Below are 26,411 nucleotides of genomic sequence, written 5' to 3'. Positions count from 1 at the left end.
AGCACGGTTTCAGAGAATAGCTTGACTGGGCTGAGCAGGAGCTGCCCTCCCATAGGGTTGGGATGGCTATGAGACCAAAGGTGCCAGAACAGAGTACTCGGGTTGGGGTGTAGGGTTTGAGCATGGCCTGAAGGTAAGGAGGGCCAGTTACTCTTACTGCTCCGTAGGTAAGTACCATGGGCTTGTAGTGGATGCGAGCTTCAACTGGAAGCCAGTGAAGTGTGCAGAGAAGCGGGGTGACATAGGAGAACTTGGGAAGGTTGAACACTAGGCAGGCTGAGCTTGCTGAGCTTGAGGTAGTAGGCCAACATCTAAGCTGAGATATCTGCCAGGCAAGCAGAGATGTGTGTCACCACCTGAGTGTCAGAAAGATAGAAGGAGAAAAGTAGCTGAGTGTCATCCGCATTGCAATGACAGGAGAGACCATGTGAGGATATGACAGAGCTGAGTAACTTGGTGAAAAGAGAGAAGATGAGAGGGCCTAAAACCGAGCCAGTAGTGAGAGTACGTGGTGCAGACACATATTCTCTCCACGTAGGTAGGATGCATCCAAGAGTGTGCAGAGCCTGAGACTCCTAGCCCTGAGAGGGGGGAGAGGAGGATCTGAGGGTTCATGGTGTTGAAGGCAGCGGATAGATCTAGGAGTATGAGAACAGAGGAGAAAGAGTCAGCTTTGGCAGTACGGAGAGCCTCCGTGACACACATGAGCGCAGTCTTGGTTGAGTGACATGTCTTGAAGCCTGACTGGTTAAGGTCAAGAAGATCATTCTGAGAGAGATACCGAAACAGTTGGTCAGACACAGCACGCTCAAGTGTTTTGGAAAGAAAAGTAAGAAGAAGTTTTTGACAGAAAGGTTGAGTGTTCGTTTCTAGAGGAGGGGAGCAACTCTTGCCAAGTCAGAGGGGACGCAACCAGGGATTAGTTGATGAGGGAAGTGAGGAATGGGAGAAGGTCTCCAGAGATGGAGGAGAAAGAAGGGAATGGGGCCTGGAGGAGGGAGAAGGTAATGGGGTCAAGTGGGCAGGTTGTCGGGCGGCCGGTCCTCAACAGTCTCTGGAGAGAGAGGGGAGAAAGAGGTCAAGGCGTAAGGTAGTTCTGTGTGAGTGGGACCAGTGGACTCAATAGGCTGCGTGGATGAGGAGCAAATGTCGTAAACCTTCTTTTCAAAGTGGTTGACAAAGTTGTCTGCAGAGAGGGAGGAGGAAGGGGTGGAGGATTAAGGAGGGAGGAGAAGGTGGAAAAGAGTTTCCTAGGGAAGAGGCAGAATCTTGAAATATATAGAAAGTGGCTTTAGCAGTGGATACAGAGGAAGAGAAAGTAGACAGGAGGGAAAGAAAGGATGATAGGTCCTGCGGAAGTTTAGTTTTCCTCCATTTTCTGTAAGCTCGCAATTAGTTACTCAGCCATAGAGCAGAAGGGGAGGGCCAAGTCAGAAATGTGTGCACATTTATAAAAAATTAAAAAAACTGAAATATCACATTTATGTAAGTATTCAGACCCTGTACTAAGTACTTGTTGAGGACCTTTGGCAGCGATTACAACCTTGAGTTTTCTTACGTATGACAAGCTTGGCACACCTGTATTTGGGGAGTTTCTCCCATTCTTCTCTGCAGATCATCTGTCAGGTTGGATGGGGAGCGTCGCTGCACAGCTATTTTCAGGTCTCTCCAGAGATGTTAGATCGGGTTCAAGTCCAGGCTCTGACTGGGCCACTCAAGAACATTCAGAGACTTGTCCCAAAGCCACTCATGCATTGTCTTGGCTGTGTCATTAGGGTCGTTGTCCTGTTGGAAGGTGAACCGTCGCCCCAGTCTGAGGTCCCGAGCGCTCTGGAGCATGTTTTCATCAAGGATCTCTCTGTACTTTACTCCGTTCATCTTTACCCTCGATCCTGACTAGTGTCCCAGTCCCTGACGCTAAAAAACATCCCCACAGCATGATGCTGCCACCACCTTGCTTCACCATAAGGATGGAGCCAGGTTTCCTCCAAACGTGATGCTTGGCATTCAGGCCAAAGAGTTCAATCTTCGTTTCATCAGACCAGAGAATCTTGAGTCTTTAAATTGTCTTTTGTCAAACTCCAAGCGGGCTGTCATGTGACTTTTACTGAGGAGTGGCTTCCGTCTGGCCAATCTACCATAAAGGCCTGATTGGTGGAGTGCTGCAGAGATGGTTGTCCTTCTGGAAAGTTCCCCATCTTCACAGAAGAACTCTGGAGCTCTGTCAGAGTGACCATCGGGTTCTTGGTCACCTCCATGACCAAGGCCCTTCTCCCCCGATTGCTCAGTTTGGCTGTGAGGCCAGCTTGCGGAATAGTCTTGGTGGATCCAAAAATGTTCCATTTAAGAATGATGGAGGCCACTGTGTTCTTGGGGCCCTTCAATGTTGCAGAAATGTTTGGTACCCTTCCCCAGATTTGTGCCTCGACACAATCTTGTCTAGGCGCTCAACGGGCAATTCCTTTGACATCATGGCTTGGTATTTGCGCTGACATGCACTTTCAACTGTGGGACCTTATATAGACAGGTGTGTGCCTTTCCAAATCATGTCCAATCAATTGAATTTAACACAGGTGGACTCCACTCAAGTTGTAGAAACATCTCAACGATGATCAATGGAAACAGGATGCACCTGAGCTCAATTTCGAATCTCAAAGCAAAGGGTCTGAATTTTTACATTTGGACAGACACAGTGGCGACTTTAGCATGTAAATCTTGGTGTGGCAAACAAAAAACAAAAAGAAATCGATACACACCAGCAAAGCCACTACACAACACTAAACAATACATTAATTGCACTATAAAGGTGACAAATGATCCCCATAAACTGTTAGGGCCTACATTAAGCTGTCCCAACAGCAGAGTTTTCTATTCAGCACCATGGAGTGAATCCTTCCCACCACTACACCTGGCTATCATTGGAGCCTTGTCTGGCAGCAAAACAGTTCATTCAGCCTCATTTCCTGCCTTTTTTAAAAAGATAGCTGATAGGGCTGACTTTCTTAAACAAATGTGGTTTCTAATGACAATTGACATGTACAAACTATGGCATAAGGGAACAACGAGCGGATAAGAGGCAATCCGTAATTTTGATTAAGACATTAACGAGTGAGCTAGGATGGACGTGGTCAATATAACTATTTGTTCAGCACTTTTGAAATGTACAGCGATAGAATTCAGAACATGGGCCATTCTTACAGTATTCTCCCCACACCAAGTCAGAACCGTAGGATAAGTAAAGGGGGCATATACTGTAAGCAGACAATGAAAGGTTTTACAATATTCGATGATTACATCGATGATTTCTCTGAAACAGGCTACAGGCATCATGTGCACCACCAAGTCAGAACAGTAGGCTAAGGGACTAAATGATTTAGGGTGAGGCACATGGGCTATTAACAGCTTACTACACAACATACACTTAGTATTACTTGCTAAGCTACAGTATACACATCTCCCTGGTAAATTACATAAATTATGCAGCAGCATACAATACATTTTTGTACTCAACTGGTGCTCACTTGAATAGGAAGGTGGCGCTCAGTCGTTCTTGTGGGCATATTTTGTCATCAAACTTTCTCATCAAAGTCTGGCATTCTCTGGATTTGTGGTGCTTTCAAGACAACTGGGAACTCTGAAAAAAACAAGGTTGAATCATGATGTCAGTGATCTTCAGGTTGCCGCTCTAGAAAAAGGCCCAAGTTCCCGACATGGAATTCTGAGTTGGATGACCGTTCAAAACATATTTTCCCAGTCAGAGCTAGTTTTTTTTTGAGTTCCCAGTTGTCTTGAACTCACTGAAGTCTGAGATTTCCCAGTTCCGAGTTTCCAGTTGTTTTGAATGGGGCATAAGCAGGGGCGAAGCCAGAGGGGTGTCCGGTGGGCACTGGACACCCCTGACATCTGATTGGCCACCCTGGGTGCCACCTCAAAATTGAATTCGCTACTGGCAGTTTGATGCTGATTGACATCTCATTTCACCTGTTGTTGAAAGAAGCATTTATTTTGACGTTCGGTGGCACATTTTTCAAATCGAGGACGAGGAAGAGTGAATATTAACGTTGGTTGCGAGATACAGAAGAATAAGAATAAGAAGAACATACAGAAGAAGAAGAGAGAATATTTCCACAGCTCCACAAGCTCTTTTCGCGATTGGCGAAAGCATCATATTTGAAGGTTTAGCATCGGGTTTAGGTTTCCTGAACAACTTTTACGAAAGTTGAGTCGCTGTGTAAGTTAACGTTAGACATTTGGCTCCATTAAAACAGACAGTTAATCAGATAAGAGAGAGCCTAACATTATGTTTACATCTGTGCTAGTAATACACGCATATACAGTGCAGTGTCTTAAGTTACAGAATATGAATGTTTAGCTAATGTGGGGTAACTAGTAGGCTACAGCTGTCAGTGTTCAGCAAGTTAACATTCAGCAATTTGAAATACATTAACTCAGTTAGATTTTTGTACTTGAACAATTGTTATTATCAATCTGTTAACGTTACTCAAAAGATTACCACAATTTGCAGATAGCCTGTTTGCTATCGTAAAGGTGTAAGAAATTATAGTTAGCTAAGTTACTTACTGCAGAGCAGAGCTAGCCATGATCTAACAATAACTTAGGCTGGTAGTTGATTTTAAGGTAACGTACAGTTATGATAATGGGGATTTGTAATTAAGATTGAGATTGGCCTAAAATGTGGGTAATTGGATGCTTAGACTGTCTTATTTTTGCATAGGGTCAATTAAACATGAAAAGAAATGGAGAGATATCAGACTTCTTTTTAAAGGAGCACAAACAGGCAGATCAGGTGCAAACAGACCCCGGCCCTTGCATCACCACCGGACCCCAGAGCAGCTCCCTACCTGAGGCTAGTCAGAGTCAGGCTAGTCAGAGTCAGTGTGGTCAGACTTCACAAGGACCCAGTCTACCACCATCACATCAGAGCATCTACCAGGTAGTCAGTCACATGCCCAGTTCAGAATTTAAGTTTAGCTTCATCTTGTAATAGCTGATTTTGTCAGATTAAGCCTCACTTTAAAATGTTGGTTGTTGATTCATGCGTGTTCTTGTTTTGATGGCTGTGGCATTTTTATTGTGATTATACTCTAATTATTATTGTGTTATTTTAATGTAATAGATGTATCAAGTGATGACACAGAGACCTCTGGCTCTGAGCAAGACAGTGAGCCAGAGCTGCCAGGAGATGTCATCGAGCCCCTCCTAACTGCGTCAAGCATCAGATATGCTGTTCCAAAAGGACCCAATGGAATGCCAGGCCTATACTTTAAACTACACATTATAGTTAGCAGCTGTTAGTGTCTAATCTTGTAGATCCCTTAATTATACATTTTCATAGAGATATGTCACATTATTTAATAACATGTATTTCAGACATTTCAAGATCCAGAGAAGAGGGTCCTGTACAGCTGTGTTTGAACACATTTTCCAGAACTCAGCATGGTACTAGGAAAAGAGCTCCTGGTATAAGGACAATTCATGGCTTGAATATTCTGTAAGTCAAGATTCAACTTAATGTTTCGCCTGTAGGCATTTTTCTCTGCCCAATACACCTGAATCTGCCTTCACATCACAGTCATGTTTTTTTTAACTGGAAAAAGGCACTGTTTAAAGACTCTGGGTTTAAGCTCCATTCAAAGGCAGAGCATCATATCAGTGCTATGTATGCTTGGAATCAGCATAGAAGGGCTATTGACAGCAACTCATCAATGTTAGAAAGGAAAACTGTAATTATATTGAAACAATTTCAGATGTGCTTCTAACTGCCACTCAAAATATAGCGCAGAGAGGTAATCTATAGTCTGATGACGCTCACAACAAGGGTAATTTTTTGACAATCTTAGAAGAAATAGCAAATCATGACCCTCTCATAGAGAGAAGGATGAATGCATGTGATAATGCTATGTACACAAGCCACCAAATCCAGAAGGAAGTTCTTGAGGGCTGAGCTGAGATGGTGCAAAGTGAAATAATAAGAGAAGTAAAAGAAAGTGAAGTTTTGTGTGTAATTGCAGATGAAACCAAAGATTTAAAGAAAAATAAGACGTCTTTAGTTGTGAGGTACTATTACAACGGGGCCATCCACGAAAGCTTTTTACACTTTCAGTCAGCTGATAGCTTAGAATGCAGCAGGTCTCACAAAAATGATCATTGATTGCCTTGAAGAACATGGTCTGGACTACAGAAATAATCTTGTGGGGCAAGGCTTTGACGGTGCAGCCGTCATGAGCGGAAAGCATTCTGGTGTGTCTGCACGGATTGAAAACAGTGCAAGATGTGCATTTTATGTGCACTGTAATGCACATTGTTTGAATTTGGTTCTTGTTGATGCTGTAAAATCAGGGCCTGAGGCAGTTAACTTTTTTGCTGTCCTGCAGAATCTTTATAACTTTGTATCTGGCTCGTACGTTCATCTCAAGTGGCTTGCAGTTCAGAAAGGGTGGTATCCACAGCAGCAGCCCAGGGAACTACAGAGACTTACGGATGTAAGGTGGGCATGCAGATACATGGCATGCCGTAATCTGAGGGACAGGCTTCCAGCAGTTCTGAGAGTGCTACAGGATATCACACTTGAAAATAGTGATGATAGATCAGTAGAGGCAAGGGGCCTTCTTTCTCAGATAGATTTACATTTCATGGGGCTTTTGGTTACCTTTTGTAAAGTGCTTGGTGATGCCAAATGTCTTTCTGACATGCTCCAATCAAGCTCTCTTGACCTAGCAAGGGCTGTGGATCTAGTAGGTGCCCTTACAGACACATTACAGGACTACAGAAGTGAGGGTTACTTTGGAGAACTATGGAAAGAGGTTGAAGAGATTGCAGAGCACTGCAAAATAAGTGTACAAACAGTGTGTAAAAGACAACCTAAAACAAGCTTAAAATTTCACGACTCATTGATGATGAGCACTGTAGGACAGAAAAATAGTGACCAAAGTGATGGTGAGAGCTTCCAAAGAGCTATCTTTTATCAGGTGCTTGACAGTCTCACAGCTGCGCTGGCGAGGCGTTTTTCAAAGAAGAATTGCGAGATAAGGCAAGGGGTCCAGTCTCTCAACGCAGTGTACAACATTCTTGAATGAGGAGCCTCTGTTTGCCTTTGCTCAGACCTTTGAGTCAGATTTAATAGGAGAGAGAAAAGTGGAAGGGACAGACCATCTACTTTCTTTGACTTTGTTGTGTTTCTAGAACGTTATAAAGAGGTCTTCCTTGAGCTATTACGACTTTGTAAGATTTCTGTTGTTACACCAGTCAGCAGTGATTTCTTGCGAGAGAAGCTTCTCAGCTTTAAAACTGATTAAAACTTAGGACAATGGTTGATGACAGGTTAAGTCACCTCTGAATTATCAGTGTTGAGTCAAGGAGGACACGCTCCCTCAACGTGGATGAGGTTGTGAAACATTTAGCCAGTTCTCACCAGAACCGCAGAATTATGCTGTTTTAAATCTACCTAGGATCATTTGGCACTTAGGCGGTCCCTCTGGTCATGATTAAAACCTGCACTGTATATACTGACATTCTAAAATGACAAATCGAAAGGGTATCATGTCACACAGATTTAATTTGGTCTTGATTAGGCCAATTCCAAAACTTTTCTTTGCTATTAGTTAACATAATATATATGAGCATAAATATGATACTGTAAGTTTGTAATATTGATATATATTCATGAAAACAGTGACCCGTGTGTGTGTGTGTGTGTGTGTGTGTGTGTGTGTGTGTGTGTGTGTGTGTGTGTGTGTGTGTGTGTGTGTGTGTGTGTGTGTGTGTGTGTGTGTGTGTGTGTGTGTGTGTGTGTGAGAGAGAGAAAGTGTGTGTGGACGTGTTTAACTATTCTTGTGGGGACCAGAAGTCCCTACAAGAATAGTAAACAAAGTAAAAATTGACCAACTGGGGACATTTTGTTAGTCCCCACAAGGTCAAATGCTATTTCTAGGGGGTTTAGGGTTAAGGTTAGAATTAGTGTTAGGGTTAGAATTAAGTTAAATATTAAGGTTAGGAGCTAGGGTTAGTTGTAGGGTTAGGGTTAGGAGCTAGGGTTAGGTTTAGGGTTAGGATAAAGTTTAGGTTTTTGGGTTAGGGTTAGGGTTAAGGTTAGGGTTAGGGTAAGAGTACGGGTTAGGATTAGGTTTAGGGTTAGGGTTAGGGGTTAGGGAAAATAGGATTTTGAATGGGACTGAATTGTATGTCCCCACAAGGTTAGCTGTACAAGACTGTGTGTGTGTGTGTGTGTGTGTGTGTGTGTGTGTGTGTGTGTGTGTGTGTGTGTGTGTGTGTGTGTGTGTGTGTGTGTGTGTGTGTGTGTGTGTGTGTGTGTGTGTGTGTGTGTGTGAGAGAGAAAGAAATTGAGCTGCAGTTCCGAGGTAGGCAACACTGAGGCATGCATGAGAGCATCAGCTGTTCCGGAAGACTGTGTGACCACGCTCTCCGTAGCCGACGTGAGTAAGACCGTTAAACAGGTCAACATACCCAAGGCTGCGGGGCCAGACGGATTACCGGGACGTCTGCTCCGGGCATGTGCTGACCAACTGGCAGGTGTCTTCACTGACATTTTCAACATGTCCCTGATTGAGAATGTAATACCAACATGTTTCAAGCAGACCGCCATAGTCCCTGTGCCCAAGAACACAAAGGCAACCCGCCTAAATGACTACAGACCCGTAGCACTCATGTCCGTAGCCAAGAAGTGCTTTGAAAGGTTGATAATGGCTCACATCAACACCATTATCCCAGAAACCCTAGACCCACTCCAATTTGTATACCGCCCAAACAGACCCACAGATAATGCAATCTCTATTGCACTCCACACTGCCCTTTCCCAACTGAACAAAAGGAACACTTATGTGAGAATGCTATTCATTGACTACAGCTCAGCGTTCAACACCATAGTACCCTCAAAGCTCTTCACTAAGCTAAGGATCCTGAGACTAAACACCTTCCTCTGCAACTGTATCCTGGACTTCCTGATGGTCAGGTGAGATGGTGAGGGTAGGTAGCAACACATCTGCCACGCTGATCCTCAACACTGGAGCTCCCCAGGGGTGCGTGCTCAGTCCCCTCCTGTACTCCCTGTTCACCCACAACTGCATGGCCAGGCACGACTCCAACACCATCATTAAGTTTGCAGACGACACAACAGTGGTAGCCAGTGGTAGCCAGTGGTAACAGTGGTAGCCTGATCACCCCCGACAACGACGAGACAGCCTATAGGGAGGAGGTCAGAGACCTGGCCGGGTGGTGGCAGAATAACAACCTATCCCTCAACGTAACCAAGACTAAGGAGATGATTGTGGACTACAGGAAAAGGAGGACTGAGCACGCCCACATTCTCATCGAAGGGGTTGTAGTGGAGCAGGTTGAGAGCTTGGACCTCAGAAAAAAATGTAGATCTCCACAAGTCTGATTCATCCTTGGGAGCAATTTCCAAATGCCTGAAGGTACCACGTTCATCTGTACAAACAATAGTACGCAAGTATAAACACCATGGGACCACGCAACCGTCATACCGCTCAGGAAGGAGACGCGTTCTGTCTCCTAGAGATGAACATACTTTGGTGCGAAAAGTGCAAATCAATCCCAGAACAACAGCAAAGGACCTTGTGAAGATGCTGGAGGAAACAGGTACAAAAGTATCTATATCCACAGTAAAACGAGTCCTATATCGACATAACCTGAAAGGCCGCTCAGCAAGGAAGAAGCCACTGCTCCAAACCGCCATAAAAAAGCCAGACTACGGTTTGCAACTGCACATGGGGACAAAGATCGTACTTTTTGTAGAAATATCCTCTGGTCTGATGAAACAAAAATAGAACTGTTTGGCCATAATGACCATCGTTATGTTTGGAGGAAAAATGGGATGCTTGCAAGCCGAAGAACACCATTCCAACCATGAAGCACGGGAGTGGCAGCATTATGTTGTGGGGGTGCTTTGCTGCAGGAGGGACTGGTGCACTTCACAAAATAGATGGCATCATGAGGGAGGACAATTATGTGGATGTATTGAAGCAACATCTCAAGACATCAGTCAAGAATTTATAGCTTGGTCGCAAATGGGTCTTCCAAATGAACAATGACTCCGAGCATACTTCCAAAGTTGTGGCAAAATGGCTTAAGGACAACAAAGTCAAGGTATTGGAGTGGCCATCACAAAGCCCTGACCTCAATCCTATAGAACATTTGTGGGCAGAACTGAAAAAGTGTGCAATCAAGGATGCCTACAAACCTGACTCAATTACACCAGCTGTCAGGAGGAATGGGCCAAAATTCACCCAACTTATTGTGGGAAGCTTGTGGAAGGCTACCTGAACGTTTGACCCAAGTTAAACAATTTAAAGGCAATGCTACCAAATACTAATTGAGTGTATGTAAACTTCTGACCCACTGGGAAGGTGATGAAAGAAATAAAAGCTGAAATAAATAATTCTCTCTACTATTATTCTGACATTTCACATTCTTAAAATAGAGTGGTGATCCTAACTGACCTAAAACAGGGAATTTTTACTTGGATTAAATGTCAGGAATTGTGAAAAACTGAGTTTAAATGTATTTGGCTAAGGTGTATGCAAATTTTCGACTAAAACTGTATTTCTATCAAATCAGAACTGGAATGTTTACTCAAAGCAAAAGTTGTAAAAGTATACTAGACATTTATGGAATAAATCATATACCTACTTTGATGTTTCTGTGACAAACAGTGAATTAGTTATTGATTTATACCACTTTAAATGGCTTCTTATAGATTTTATGTAGTTCTATAAATCAAGACTGAAATCTTTTGTCGTAGCAATTTCCTGTATTCCTAAATGAGGAGAGTTACAAACCACACACCAGTCAGAGTTATACTTAAACTTCATCTTTAATTATATGAGCTTCACCATAGCCCTTTGACTCTCAGATCAATTCAGCGTCTATAATGAATTCTGAGTCCCTACAGTCGAATACAAAGATCTTTTATAGCCAAGATACACCCCTCTCAATTTACATGACGAACCACAGAACTCTTCACAAAGGGCCTTTTACTTGAGAAAGGAGTATCCCATAGCCAGATAGCATTAGCTATACATAATCGTTCAGTTTGGTCTCTAAGACGAGGTTCTGATCTCGTTCCTGGTACTTCATAGTACAAAAACATGACCTCACTATCTGGAATGCTCTTCAGGCTTTATTGGCCAAAAACATCATAAATCTCCTCTGTCAGTGCTATCTCATAGAGGCCCATCCTCAGTGGAACACTGAACACACAATAGTCGACAGATTCTATTCTGTCAAATAAAACAACCATTCTAATGCAATACAAAGATTATAATATAATCTTTCAAGCACTATAACATAATCTCACAATTTTCCTTTCCTCAAAACAAAGGTTGTAATAGTATGCTAGACATTTATAGAATAAATCATATCTAGTTTTATGATTCTGTCACAAACGGTGAATTAGTTATTGATTTTTACTTTTTTAAATGGCTTTTGGCGAATGTCTGATGAACGTCCAAATGTGTGAATATAAAACCAAATGTACCTCGGTCGTCTACGTGGTCAGGCTTCTCACTTAACGTTACACCTTTGTTATCGTTCAGGGGACGCGCTGCTGTAACAGACAAGCTGTCTTTCCAGAGCACGCCCTGATGCTGTAACTAGTAAGTTGGTTGTCTCTTCTTTCTTCAGTCGCGTGCCACATTCTGTTGTTATGTGAACGATTGGCTGAGCCTTGGATACAGCCAGTATTGCTCCAAACGCGCATTACTCGCTCACAGCCAGTAAGGATCCAACCCCCCTCCTTTCCCAAACTTTTCTCATCAGATCTACACAAATCACGTAGGTCACCTATTTTGAATTCAAAACGGCAAATTTCACCGAAAAGGTGACTAGTTTGCCTTCCTGTGATAAGTGTGTGAATTGGACCATTTTCCTGTCCTGCTAAGCATTGAAAATGTTATGAGTACTTTTGGGTGTCATGGAAAATGGAGTAAAAAGTACATTATTTGTAAAAAGTTGTCAAAAATATAAATAGTAAAGTACAGATACCCCAAAAAACTACTTAAGTACTGCTTTAAAGTATTTTGACTTATAAGTACTTTACGCCACTGATCATTTCCTGTTTCCATCAGCCCGGTCGTGACTTTTTTTTTTTCATGCGTCAAGTAATTCATTAGCATGAAATGTTTGGATAAGGTATGGGCAACTTTGATGGGGGTGGGGGCAACAACACATCTGAACTCATCATGAGGGGCTGTAGTGGCCAGCAGGTCTCCATACCCACATAGTCAGAACTGGCCCTAACCTTTTGGGGCGCCGAAGTTACATTTTATCAATTCAACATCTATTCTACATTGGTTCAACGCCATTTCATTGAAATGACGTGGAAACAACATTGATTCAACCAGTGTGTGCCCAGTGGGATATGAATGGACTGACAAGAGGAGTAAATGAAGAGGCAAGACTGCAGGTAGACAATAACTAGAATGCACTAATCTAAGATAAAAAAATATGTATACTTTATTGTGACAAGTAAACAGTGACTGTCCACAAATCCCACATGTGGTTGCTATGGTAACAATCATCTCACCACAACATCAGTAAAAAAAACACTAGAGAACGTGGCTTCAGAAAGTTCAAATCTAGATGACTAATGCCTAACTTCTGTAAAAACTAATAGAAATATTTTAGGCTGACAGCTGTAGACAACCTAATAACCAACAGTGCTGACTGTTTGAAAAAACTATTTTAGACTACAGGCTGTGCTGTGACAACATTGACACTAATTAGGCGAATGTGCTCTAAAATCACTGACAGCCGGCCTGAGATGATAAACTGGGTTTAGGCCACTGTAATTAGTCAAATAGATCATTTGCAAAGAACCACAAATCCAAGGAGTCTATTGGGACACTTCAAGTACAGTATATGGGCTTGTTTGAAGTACAGACCATTTAGTAAAATATTTGGATGCACACACACCTTCAATGCAATAAAATTGATCAGCCAAAGAATAATTTTTCAATTAAACTAACGCATAAAGGATACAATCACCATTAAAATTAATATAGTCCTAAACACTATTGGTGAGTGTTTTGAAATAAGTAGATTTAATGTGTTGCCTTATGACCTGAAGGGTACAAGAGATTATTCAATATTCATACAAAATAGTCAGCCAAATAGTTGCATTATAATGCATTACAGATCAGACAGCGCAGTATAGCTAAGTCACCTGGTTACAATGTGATCCCTTCCTGTCAGAACTCATCATCAGAGGAAGCTAATGCCTCTTTAGCCTCAACATAGTCTCTGATCTCCTGAGGAGTACGGATGTAACTGTCAATCTCACTGTCTGAGATCTCCTCATCACCAGTCACCTCCACCACCGGGACCTGCACCCTCCTTATCTTAGCGTACCTCACAGAAGGGGGTTCAAACAAACTCCTCTTGCTAGAGTTTGGTGCTGAGGGCTGGCTGTGCTGGGAGTCTGTGCCAGGCCCCGTATGTGGCAACCCCTCCATTACAACAGTGTATGTCAGGTCAACATCTCCTTGTTGCTGGATGCTCCCTGTGTCTGGTTCCCCCACAAAGGGTTCTTTAGGGGTCTGCCCTGGGGTCTGGGATGAAGCTGCACCCTCCAGGCAGGGCGTGTTGGTGTGGGATCCAGGTAGGGAGTCCTCTAAGCTTGGTGGGAGTATTGATTCAGAGGCCAGGGCTTCCTCGTGACTGCTCAGGGCCCTCCTCAGTAGGGTGAGTCTATGGTTCAGGATGTCATCCACCATCTGGATCACAGTCTGGGGTGTCACCTCATCCCCCCTCAGCCAGGGCAGCTCCTGGCCCAGCTTACACAGCACCTCCTTCAGCTCAGTCACCCGCTTCGGCGCTATGGAGGACTTGGTCACTTTGGCCATCTGGCAGAACCTGGCCAGTGTGTATTTGAGCCGGGCCTGGGTGGGTTTCAGGGACTGCCAAGCCAGGAAGATGGAGGCCGTGAGGATGGGGATGGGCTGGCGGCCAGTCACTAGCCAGGCATCTGCAGCCAGCTCCAACAGGACAGCAGCTCGCTTTGTCAAATCCTTGGAGGACTCTGACAACTCTTCATGGACATGTTGAGGGCTTAGTTTGTATCTTACGGAGAAAGGAGAGAAAATACAGTTTCTCAATAAGCATCAAATGTCTACCTAATAACAACATGTGCTTAGTCAGGCAATTTATTTATCATCAGGCAATCAAGGCTAATGTTTATAGTTGAGGTGATTGACGTACGCCTGACAGTGTGTCTCCAGTAGGTCAATGATACTGGTGGGGGGAGCCTCTATCTTCAGAATCTTCACCATCTCCTGGTAGACCACGCCTATCAGCCTGGGGTTCGCCTCCAGGAGACAACAAATGGTTCCCATGGCGATGGGCCAGCTGTGCTGCCTGCAGGTCGCCAGCACGCAGCATCCTGCCAGAACCTCTTTCTTCTGCAGGCTGACCCTGATGAAGTTAGGGTGCTCATAGGCCTGCTTAAAATGGGTCTCTGCAGTCTCCTCCATGAGGAAAGTGAGCCTGAGAATACGACAGAGAGCACGCACCCGGTGTATGCCTGTTTGGAGGAAGTGATACAGTATTGCCAGCCACATATGATTAAAATACACAGCAATTTGTGATATTCAACCCTCACATTGTGTCAGAAACAGGTAGTCAGTGGTTCTAGAGGGAAACGGTGCAGTTCCTACCATTGATTAGATTACGGCATGGCTTCTTGTCCACTTCTGTGCTATTAGTGTATCTTACATCTACAGGACCAAAACAAGCAGACAAGGAAATACAAACAAAGTGTTCAATTAAATCACAGTCACAATATAGACAGCAGGCATGTGGAATAGCCTTACAGAAGACTGCATGACCAACACTCAGTAGGAAAGCACATTCTTACAGGCAGCTGCATAAATAAGGTGACAGATAAACCAGTTAGTTAGATAACTAGCTACCTGTGCCCTGTGTCTCTTCACTTCGGGTAGTGGTGAGTAGACCTTCGGATACCACAGCGCCACAATCTGCACATACAAGTTGTGGCTGTGAATAATGTTCGTCGTCCACTATGTCGAGCGAGCCACACTCCGGACACTTCAGACCGACAGTAGCCATCTTCAGTTTGATGTATGTTGGTTAACGTTAGCTAGCAAATCATAAACTTGTGAGTCAGCCAGAACCTACCACAACACCATTCATGTGCTGTGAACGACCAATGAACGTTTCGAGTTCGTAATGTGAGCTCAGCCTTTATAATCCGTGTAGAAACAAGACATCCTTACTTTCGTTCCGCTATTGAAAGCTACTGCAACATTCTACTTCTATTGGAACAGCGCATTATATCCATACGTTACGTTCATCGCGTGAAATCGATGCGTCAAGCTTTTTTTAAAGGTTTATCACAAGGTATTAATACACACTTTACAGATGAGAGAGCGATAGAAAGTGTGCGCGAGTGAGAGACAAAGAGAGAAAGTGGTGTGTGTGTGTTTGTCAACCGGAGGCTAAATAAATTACATGATTTTTTGAAAATGAGTCTTTATTTTATCATTGCAAAATAGGCTTTACATGGACCGAATATAGACGTTCTGACTTTCACCTAATCTCTCGTGGACAGATGTAATTGAGCGTTTGACCCAATTACGTGGGATACATGAGATTTTAGTTCTGGGTGTCCGAGATTAACTTTCACCCAACTATACAGTAATAATTTGTATGACCAAAGGCAGACCAACATACTCTGACACATCTTGCTACTGTATTTACCTATGGACAGTGGTAGCTGGTTTAAGAAAACAGTCTCTGAATTTCAATAGCTTTCTTCACAAGGAAATGCCACTGAACGATATTTATAGGTTACACCCTTGCAATTTGTTTCCAGAGGTGCACCTGTCAGTGAGATTGCATTCATCAAAAGGCAATCTCGATTCATTGCATAGTCCACACTTCCCAGTAAACCTTGCTTATCTGTAGTCTAAATTGTAATAATTATCAATCCATGTTTATCTCTTAGACTAGCAATTTATCAATTCTTTCCTCCTCAAAGTGATTCAACATGAAGTTGACAATAGGAAAAGGACATCTCTATGTACAACATTTATACGAGTTATACAGTATCAGGGAATAATATCTGTACCTCAGACAAGCAATACAAACACTTTACCGACAGGTATTACTCATTAGAATTCATTGTAATACTTGTCATAAGCATGTTTGACACCTTATACCGGTCTGTCTGCTTTACATAAAGTGTTAACAAATAAGCAAACTCCACTGTTCTGTTGGAGCTTTCATTATTTATTATTCAATTCATTCTTCAGTGTCATTGCGCTGGATTTAACCTTCATATCATACTCGTCGCAAGAAAATCAAAACATTAATACTAAGAAAAATCGAACTGTCAAAAACGTAAGGCAACTTCCCACAGGCCTATATGGACTTGTGCTTTGTTTGTGTTCTTATACTGTTACACACCCATAAAGTTAAGAAATCCTTTAGTCAAAATGTAATGAACAATTAAATATTCAACAATCAAAATGTAATGAACAAAAGCGCATCTGTTCAGTAGGAACAGAAAGCCAGTGCTTGGTATGGTATACATGGGTGTCGGGTGAATTCAAAGTTATTTGGGAGGAAAGCCGGAAATATTCAACCAGTCCAATACATGTGCATTGAGGAAGATACATATTTTAGGAAGGGCCTGCTCTGAATGATTAGGAACACTCATTTGAGTGAGTTCATGGTCATCAGGATACTGGGTTGCTCCTCGATGATGCGCACCAGCAGGTTGTCAATGTACTGCTCCAGCTCCTTGATCTTATCGTCCCTTTTGGAGAGCTGCTCCTGCTGCTTCACCACCAGGGAGATCAGCTCTTCCTGGGTCAGCTGGGAGTAGGGACCTTTCACCCCTGTGTCTTTGACCTAGAAGGAAAGGGAGGGAATGGAGGTGGTACAATCAGTCAGTGCCATTTATATTTTTCCATAGACTTCTCCAAGGATACTATATGCCATGCATTATCTATAATGTCTATAGCGTTGGGCCAGTAACTGAAAAGTCACTGGTTTAAATCCCCAAGCCGGCAAGGTGGAAAATCTTCCGTTCTACCCCTGAGCAAGGCAGTTAACCCCCAACAACTGCTCCCTGGGCACTGATGACGTTGATTAAGGCAACCCCCCGCACCTCTCTGATTCAGGGGGGTTGGGTTATATTTGGAAGACATATTTTGGTTTAATGCATTCAGTTGTGCAACTGACAAAGTATCCCCCTTTCCCTATAAAGCAATGTTTGAACTATGCACGAACCCTTACATAGAGAAACATTCAATGCACAAGAAAGGTCTAGCTTTCAGACACTTATAATGGAGGGCATTGGATGGGTGCAATGTTACCTAAATCTCCATTCTAAAAAGTCTTTGAGCCTATGATATGGGCACAGAGACTCAAAGAGGTTTGTGAACTCTGAGCTCTGACAGCTTTGTGAGAACTCTGTTAGAGCTCGTATGTCTCAGATCCCAACACGATAGGCAAAGCCCAGTGTTATTCACAGTGAGCTTAAGGTGCGTCATCGACAAGAGAAAGAATGTTGTAGAATAGATCAATTAATCTGTGGCAATTCTTTACAGGGACCATTTGGTGGGAGGGCTTGTTGCGACTTTGTTTGTGTTTGAGCGTGCGTGCTACGTGTGTGCCCGCGTACGTGTAGCTAGAATGGGATTTTATTGTACTAATGTTTCATTAAAACCAACTGTGCATCAAATAACTTGTTGGATAAATTGAAACAGCAGCACAGGACATTTGCATGAGGTGCCTGGGGGATTGATTTCAAATATATCCTGGTACGTTAATTGCATAAGATTATTATGATAATATTATCAAAAAGAGCCCCGGCTGTGCATATTAACACTTTTCCCAACATACACTCTTAGAAAAAAGGGTTCCAAAAGGGTTCTTTGGCTGTTCCCATAGGATAACCCTTTTCGGTTCCATGTAGAACCCTCTGTGGAAAGGAACCGAATAAGGTTCATCAAAGGGTTCTCCTTTGGGGACAGCCGAAGAAGCCTTTTAGGTTCTAGATAGCACCTTTTTTCTTAGACACAATGGTGTCTGAATATTCAGTACACATGGAGGGGTGTAGTGCCATTCTTTTAGGTGCGGAAATGCATTTTTTTTTTTATGACGTCATCATTTCTCAAAGTTTGTAACAGATGCATTATAGAATAATGCATCCTCCAATTGCAACGTCTGCCTATGCCCACACATATTGTCTCAATAAATTATTCCCATTTTCTTTTTCTCCCTTTTTCTCCCCAATTGGTAGTTACAGTCTTGTCCCATCGCTGCAACTCCCGTACGGACTCGGGAGAGGCGAAGGTCGAGAGCCGTGTGTCCTCCGAAATAACCCAGCCAAGCCGCACTGCTTCTTGACACAATGCCTGCTTAACCCGGAAGCCAGACGCACTAATGTGCCGGGGGAACCACCGTACACCTGGTGACCGTGTCAGCATGCATTGTGCCCAGCCCGCCACAGGAGTCGCTAGTGTGCGATGGGACAAGAACATCCCTGCCGGCCAAACCCTCCCCTAACCTGGACAATGCTGGGCCCATGGGTCTCCCGGTCACAGCCGGCTGCGACAGAGCCTGGACTTGAAACAGGGTTTCTAATGGCACAGCTAGCACTGTGATGCAGTGCCTTAGACCACTGCGCCACTCGGAAGGCCAAATGTTTCTATTTTTAATACCCTCAAACACCAAAACAGGCAATCATGAATGTTAATTATTCAAGTTTTACCGGTGAAATGTCCAAACTCCATGCCAATCATTTGATCTCAATCAGTTTCATGGGAATATGCATTTAGATCTTCTTGAACTACTGTTCTGTAAGTGAATTACAACAGATGGCCTAAACAATTAGCCTTTCTTGTATTTTGTTTCAATCTAAGCATAGACTATACATCCTGCCGAGTTGCGTGCTCAGTTGAGTTTTGGGCGCATGAGGAAAAAAAACAGAGTGACTTCAGCGAGAACCCTAAAAGTCATAAAAAAATGACTGAGGTGGTGTTTTTGGTGTAACTGTAATAGGCCTACTACTACGCTATTATATTTGGGTCTGTTATGTAAATACTAATTAAATCATTAGGCCTATGTGATCTTGCAAGACATAGGCTACACTCGGACAGGGCAAGTTCATTAAATGCGTTATACATGAGCCCAAGTCCATAAACTGTTTTGAGGACAGACGTCTTAGCAGCCTGGTCTCGGACTAGACGTACCATAGTAAATGTAAATCCGGGACACTGAAATTAGTATATGTTACAATTGGTATGGTTACATAAGACCGGTCGCTTAACTTCTCTAGGATAGGGGGCAGCATTTTCAGGTTTGGATGAAAAGCATACCCAAATTCAACTGCCAGCTACTCATCCCCAGAAGATAAGATATGCATATTGTTAGTAGATTTGGATAGAAAACTCACTCAAGTTTCTAAAACTGTTTGAATCATGTCTGTGAGTATAACAGAACTTATTTAGCAGGCGAAACCCCGAGGACAAACCATTCAGATTTCTTTTTTTTGAGGTCACTCTCTTTTCAATGAATTTTCATTGGGAATACAGATTTCTAATTGACCTTCTTGCAGTTCCTACCGCTTCCACTGGATGTCAACAGTCTTTAGAAATTAGTTGAGTGTTTTTCCTTTGTGTAATGAAGACGTACGGCCATTTTTAATCAGGGTCACTTGTTGTGTACTGTTAGATAGAGGCGCGTGACCAGAAAGCATGCTACAGATTGTTTTAATCCTGTATTGAACACAGATCATCCCGTCTTCAATTTTATTGATTATTTACGTTAAAAAATACCTAAAGTTGTATTACAAAAGTATTTTGAAATGTTTTGGCAAAGTTTACAGGTGAGATATTTTGTAATCATGTTTCACGAGTTGGAACTGGTGTTTTTCTGGATCAAACGCGCCAAATAAATGGACATTTTGGATATATATTGACGGAATTAATCGAACAAAAAAGGACCATGTGTGATGTTTATGGGACATATTGGAGTGCCAACAACAGAAGCTCGTCAAAGGTAAGGCATGAATTATATTTTTATTTCTGCGTTTTGTGTCGCGCCTGCAGGGTTGAAATATGCTTATCTCTCTTTGTTTACAATGGTGCTAACTCAGATAATAGCACCGTTTGCTTTTGCCGAAAAGCCTATTTGAATTCTGACATGTTGGCTGGATTCACAACCAGTGTAGCTTTAATTTGGTATCTTTCATGTGTGATTTAATGAAAGTTTGATTTTTATAGTAATTTATTTGAATATGGCGCTCTGCATTTTCTCTGGCTTTTGGCCAAGTGAGACAGTAGCGTCCCGCCTAAAGTCAGATTTTTGGATAGAAATATTAACTTTACCGAACAAAACATACATGTATTGTGTAACATGAAGTCCTATGAGTATCATCGGATGAAGATCAAAGGTTAGTGATTAATTTTATCTCTATTTCTGCTTTTTGTTACTCCTCTCTTTGGATGGAAAAATGGCTGTGTTTTTCTGTGGCTATGTACTGACCTAACATAATCGTTTGGTGTGCTTTCGCCGTAAATCCTTTTTGAAATCAGACATGTTGTCTGGATTCACAACAAGTGTAGCTTTAATTTGGTGTCTTTCATGTGTGATTTCATGAAAGTTGGATTTTTATAGTAATTTATTTGAATTTGGCACTCTGCTTTTTACTGGCTTTTGGCCAAGTGGGACGTTAACTTCTCTGGGATATGTGGATATGTAAGGCAAAAATGAAAGTAAGGTGGCTGGTCGAGTGTATAACGCGAACATCTTGCAAACCAAAGGTTGCTTGTTCGAATCCCATCATGGACAACTTTAGCATTTAACTTCTTTGGGACTAAGGGGCAGTATTGAGTAACTTCGATGAAAAGGTGCCCAGAGTAAACTGCCTGCTACTCAGGCCCAAAAGCTAGAATATGCATATAATTAGTAGATTTGGATAGAAAACACTCTGAAGTTTCTAAAACTGTTTGAATGATGTCTGAGTATAACAGAACTCATATGGCAGGCAAAAACCTGAGAAAAAATCCAACCAGGAAGTGGAAAATCTGAGGTTTGTAGGTTTTCAAGTCTTTGCCTATCCAATATACAGTGTCTATGGGGTCATATTGCACTTCCTAAGGCTTCCACTAGATGTCAACAGTCTTTAGAACGTTGTTTCAGGCTTCTACTGTGAAGGGGGAGAGAATAAGAGCTGTTTGAACCAGGTGTCTGGCAGAATAGAAAGGCCTGACTGAGGTCATGGCAAAGACAAAGGAATTGTCCGGTTGAAACATTATTGAAGATTTATGATAAAAACATCCTAAAGATTGATTCTATACATCATTTGACATGTTTCTACGAACTGTAATATAACTTTTTTGACTTTGTCTGGACCTAGTGCCTGCACTTTTGGATTACTGTACTAAGCGCACAAACAAAAAGGAGGTATTTGGACAAATTATGGACTTTATCGAACAAAACTAACATTTATTGTGGAACTGGGATTCCTGGGAGTGCATTCCGATGAAGATCATCAAAGGTAAGTTAATATTTATAATGCTATTTCTGACTTCTGTTGACTCCACAACATGGCGGGTATCTGTATGGCTTGTTTTGGTCTCTGAGCGCTGTACTCAGCTTATTCCATGGTGTGCTTTCGCTGTAAAGCTTTTTTGAAATCTGACATGGTTGCATTAAGGAGAAGTATATCTTTAATTCCATGCATAACACTTGTATTTTCATCAACATTTATGATGAGTATTTCTGTAAATTGATGTGGCTCTCTGCAAAATCACTGGATGTTTTGGAAGCAAAACATTACTGAACATAACGCGCCAATGTAAACTGAGATTTTTGGATATAAATATGAACTTTATCGAACAAAACATACATGAATTGTGTAACATGAAGTCCTATGAGTGCCATCTGATGAAGATCATCAAAGGTTAGTGATTAATTTTGTCTCCATTTCTGCTTTTTGTGACTCTTCTCTTCGGCTGGAAAAATGGCTGTGTTTTTTTGTGACTAGGTACTGACCTAACATAATCGCATTGTATGCTTTCGTCGTAACGCCTTTTTGAAATCGCACACGGTGGTGGGATTAACAACAAGTTTATCTTTAAAATGGTGTATAATACTGGTATGTTTGAGGAATTTTAATTTAGAGATTTCTGTTGTTTGAATTTGGCGCCCTGCAGTTTCACTTTCTGTTGTCAACTCGATCCCGTTAACGGGATTTGAGCCAAAAGTGTTAAGCTAATTAGTAACTTTGCAACTACTTTTTAGCTACTTTGCAACTACTTAGCATGTTAGCTTCCCCTCACCTTGCAAAGTAGTTGTAAAGTTATGTGAGAATGCTGTTCATTGACTCAGCATACAACACCATTGTTCCCTCCAACCTTAGGACTTTGGGACTGAACAACTCCCTCTGCAACTGGATCCTGGACTTCGTGACGAGCCAACCCCAGGTGGTGAGGGTCGGCAACATCACCTCCGCCAACCTGACCCTCAACATGGGGGCCCCACAGGGATGTGTGCTTAGTCCCCTCCTGTACTCCCTGTTCACCCATGACTGCGTGGACCCACACGACTTCAACACCATCATCAAGTTTGTTAACGACGCGACAATGTGGTGCCGGGACAACAGCCTATCCTGCAACGTCAGTAAGACCAAGGAGCTGATCGTGGACTACAGGAAACGGGGGGCCGCGAGCACGCCCCATACACATCGACGGGGCTGTAGGGGAGCGGGCCAAGAGCTACAAGTTCCTCGGTGTCTAAATCACCAAGGACTTAAAAATGGTCCACTCACACACGTAAAGTTGTGAAGGCGTGACAGCGCTTCTTCCCACTCAGGAGGTTGAAAAGGTTTGGCATGGGCCCTCAAATCCTCAAAAGGTTCTACAGCTGCACCATTGAGAGCATCTTGACTTTAATTTTTTTTTTGTTATTTAACCTTTATTGTACTAGGCATTTAACTGGCTGCATCATTGCTTGGTATGGCAGCAGCACCACCCTTGGTCGCATGGTGCTACAGAGGTTGGTGCCGACAACTCAGTACATCACTGGAGCCGAGCTCCCTGCCATCCAGGACCTCTATATCAGGAGGTGTGAAAGACCAGCCACCCAAGCCATAGACTGTTCTCTCTGCTTTCGCACAGAAAGCAGTACCGGTGCATCAAGTCTGACACCAAAAGGCTCCTGAACAGTTTCTATCCCCAAGCCATAAGACTGCTAAATAGCTAACAGAATGGCTACACAGACTGAGTAGACCCTTGTATATTTTTTGTCTCTATGCACACAAACTCCAACACACACATAACATGCAGTCACATTTATACTGACTCTATACACATACATACAACCATAATTTAAACTACTGCTACTCTGTATATCATATATCCTGATGCCTAATCACCTTACCCCTATACATATCTACAGTTGAAGTCGGAAGTTTACATGCATTAAAACTAATTTTTCACCACTCCACAAATTTCTTGTTAACAAACTATAGTTTTGGTAAGTCGGTGAGGACATCTACTTTGTGCATGACACAAGTAATTTTTCCAACAATTGTTTACAGATAGATTATTTCACTGTATCACAATTCCAGTGGGTCAGAAGTTTACCTACACTAAGTTGACTGTGCCTTTAAACAGCTTGGAAAATTCCAGAAAATGATGTCATGGCTTTAGAAGCTTCAGAAAGGCTAATTAACATCATTTGAGTCAATTGGAGGTGTTTGAGTCACCTGTGGATGTCACCTGTGGATGTATTTCAAGGCCTACCTTCAAACAAAGTGCCTCTTTGCTTGACATGATGTGAAAATGAAAAGAAATCAGCCAAGACCTCAGAAAAAAATTGTAGACCTCCACAAGTCTGGTTTATCCTTGGGAGCAATTTCCAAACACCCGAAGGTACCACGTTCATCTGTACAAACAATAGTACGCAAGTATAAACACCATGGGACCACGCAGCCGTCATACTGCTCAGGAAGGAGATGCGTTCTGTCTCCTAGAGATGAACGTACTTGGTGCGAAAAGTGAAAATCAATCCCAGAACAACAGCAAAGGACCTTGTGAAGATGCTGGAGGAAACAGGTACAAAAGTAGCTATATCCACAGTAAAACAAGTCCTATGTCGACAAACTGAATGGCCGCTCAGCAAGCAAAAAGCCACTGCTCCAAAACCGCCATAAAAAAGGCAGACTACGGTTTGCAACTGCACATGGGGGACAAAGATGGTACTTCTTGGAGAAATGTCCTCTGGTCTGATGAAACAAAAATAGAACTGTTTGGCCATAATGACCATTGTTATGTTTGGAGGAAAAAGGGGGATGCTTGCAAGCCGAAGAACACCATCCCAACCGTGAAGCATGGGGGTGGCAGCATCATGTTGTGGGGGTGTTTGCTGCAGCAGGGACTGGTGGGAAAATAGATTGCATCATGAGGCGGGAAAATTATGTGGATATATTGAAGCAACATCTCAAGACATCAGTCAGGAAGTTAAAGCTTGGTCGCAAATGCGTCTTCCAAATGGACAATGACCCCAAGCATACTTACAAAGTTGTGGCAAAACGGCTGAAGGACAACAAAGTCAACTTATTGGAGTGGCCATCACAAAGCCCTGACCTCAATCCCATAGAAGATTTGTGGGTAGAACTGAAAAAGCTTGTGTGAGCAAGGAGGCCTACAAACCTGACCCAGTTACACCAGCTCTGTCAGAAGGAAGGGGCCAAAATTCACCCAACTTATTGTGGGAAGCTTGTGGAAGGATACCCGACATGTTTGACCCAAGTTAAACCATTTAAAGGCAATGCTACCAAAGACTAATTGAGTGTATGTAAACTTCTGACCACGTGATGAAAGAAATAAAAGCTGAAATAAATCACTCTCTACTATTATTCTGACATTTCACATTCTTAAAATAAAGTGGTGATCCTAACTGACCTAAGACAGGGAGGGAATATTTACTAGGAGTAAATGTCAGGAATAGTGAAAAACTGAGTTTAAATGTATTTGGCTAAGGTGTATGTAAACTTCCGACTTCAACTGTACATATTTTGTCCCGCCCATTCCCCCTCTGAATGGCACACATACACACTACATTTCTGAATTATCTCAAGGCTTAAAAATTATTCTTTAACTGGTCTCCTCCCCTTTCGTGTGCCGTCGACTGGTAAGACGCTTCAGGAGGGCGGTCAGGTGGTTTTGGGATTGAGCCTCCGTGTGAGATGAATCAGGAGGAAGTGGTACTTGCTAAGCAAGCGGCGTGACGTCCTTTACACTGGCTATTATAATGTAATATCCTACATAGAGTCAGTTCAACATCTAGTTTTTATTTACATTTGGCTGAGTTGTCAACTGACATGAAATCAATATAATAAAATAAAAATCACCATGTCATTGGATTTGCAATTTCGACCTGTTAAAAGCTCTGACCCTTTTTTCAATTTTAACCTAAAATGCCATCCCCAAATCTAACTGCCTGTAGCTCAGGACCTGAAGCAAGGATATGCATATTATTGATACCATTTGAAAGGAAACACTTTGAAGTTTGTGGAAATATGAAATTAAATGTAGGAGAATATAACACATTACATGCATCTGGTAAAATGCATTTTTTTTGTACCATCATCTTTGAAATGCAAGAGAAAAGGCCATAATGTATTATTCCAGCCCAGGCGCAAAAAAAACGATGAAAGCTACAAAGGCTGGCATTTCTGTAGACGTGATTCATACTGGCTGAGGGCATTGTCTGAATGACATCACAATTAAACTAGCAGAGAAAAATTTGTATAAAATAATACAGCTCAGTATTTGTATTATTTATTTTATGCAGTCTGTTTTGCTCATCTTTATCAAGGGTGCCAATAATTATGGACCTGACTGTATATTCCTTTAAAGTACCTGTATCTTCTCTTGAAGACCACCGAGGATCCCTGTAGATTTGCCAGCCTGTCCCTCATGGATGTTGGAGGCTGGCTGGTTTTCCAGGGAACTCAAGGGCTTTACTGGGTGTGGCCTGAATCGAGATAGACAGAGACCATGAGAGTGAGAGACTCAAACTTTTCTGAAAAGTATTGTTATTAGAGGGGATGCAGAAGGTGGATGTGGGGGATATCGGGATACATTCCTTTTCTCAAAAAGCAGGTCTGATTATTTGAAGTTGAAGCTTGCTGCCAACAGTGGGACACGATTTGTTTGATCAGTTATACATGAGAAGAAATCCGAGCAGGGTTCGTCTTCACAATTGACTCATTCCCATCATACATGACACAATGACAAGCGTATCTGTACTCTTCTTTCCCTCTTAGATAAGGTTAGACTGCAGAGGATCCAGTGTACGCACGGTCTGAGTAATGGCAT

General features: G+C 42.5%; 2 protein-coding genes across 4 annotated transcripts in view; both read right to left on the bottom strand.

Moving 5' to 3' along the window:
• Positions 1 to 12,487: 12,487 nt before the first annotated feature.
• brf2 (BRF2 general transcription factor IIIB subunit) lies at positions 12,488 to 15,366 on the bottom strand. Of its 2 annotated transcripts, none has more exons than XM_071350368.1 (4): positions 14,964 to 15,366; positions 14,709 to 14,768; positions 14,254 to 14,575; positions 12,488 to 14,115 (listed from the first exon to the last, which is right to left on the bottom strand). In XM_071350368.1, the coding sequence occupies exons 1-4, from the start codon at positions 15,118 to 15,120 to the stop codon at positions 13,245 to 13,247; spliced, it is 1,410 nt and encodes a 469-aa protein (XP_071206469.1). In that variant the 5' UTR covers positions 15,121 to 15,366; the 3' UTR covers positions 12,488 to 13,244. The 2 variants fall into 2 exon arrangements, with proteins under 2 accessions (XP_071206469.1, XP_071206471.1); XM_071350370.1 differs by having other exon boundaries at positions 14,254 to 14,538; positions 14,964 to 15,030.
• A 160-nt stretch (positions 15,367 to 15,526) lies between these two features.
• The window catches only part of LOC139543870 (golgin subfamily A member 6-like protein 25), a 34,976-nt gene continuing 24,091 nt past the window's right edge, over positions 15,527 to 26,411 (bottom strand). For both annotated transcript variants that reach the window (XM_071350366.1, XM_071350367.1), the window contains 2 exons: positions 25,953 to 26,067; positions 15,527 to 16,926 (listed from right to left, as the gene is read on the bottom strand). In XM_071350366.1, coding sequence (XP_071206467.1) covers positions 16,729 to 16,926; positions 25,953 to 26,067 — 313 coding nt within the window. In that variant the 3' untranslated portion in view covers positions 15,527 to 16,728. The remainder of the gene's footprint in view (positions 16,927 to 25,952; positions 26,068 to 26,411) is intronic.

Source organism: Salvelinus alpinus, chromosome 18, assembly GCF_045679555.1.
Source record: "Salvelinus alpinus chromosome 18, SLU_Salpinus.1, whole genome shotgun sequence".
In the NCBI taxonomy this organism is placed as follows: domain Eukaryota; kingdom Metazoa; phylum Chordata; class Actinopteri; order Salmoniformes; family Salmonidae; genus Salvelinus; species Salvelinus alpinus.
The sequence above is the reverse complement of the archived record's forward strand: the minus strand, read 5'-3'. Positions and strand labels throughout refer to the sequence as shown.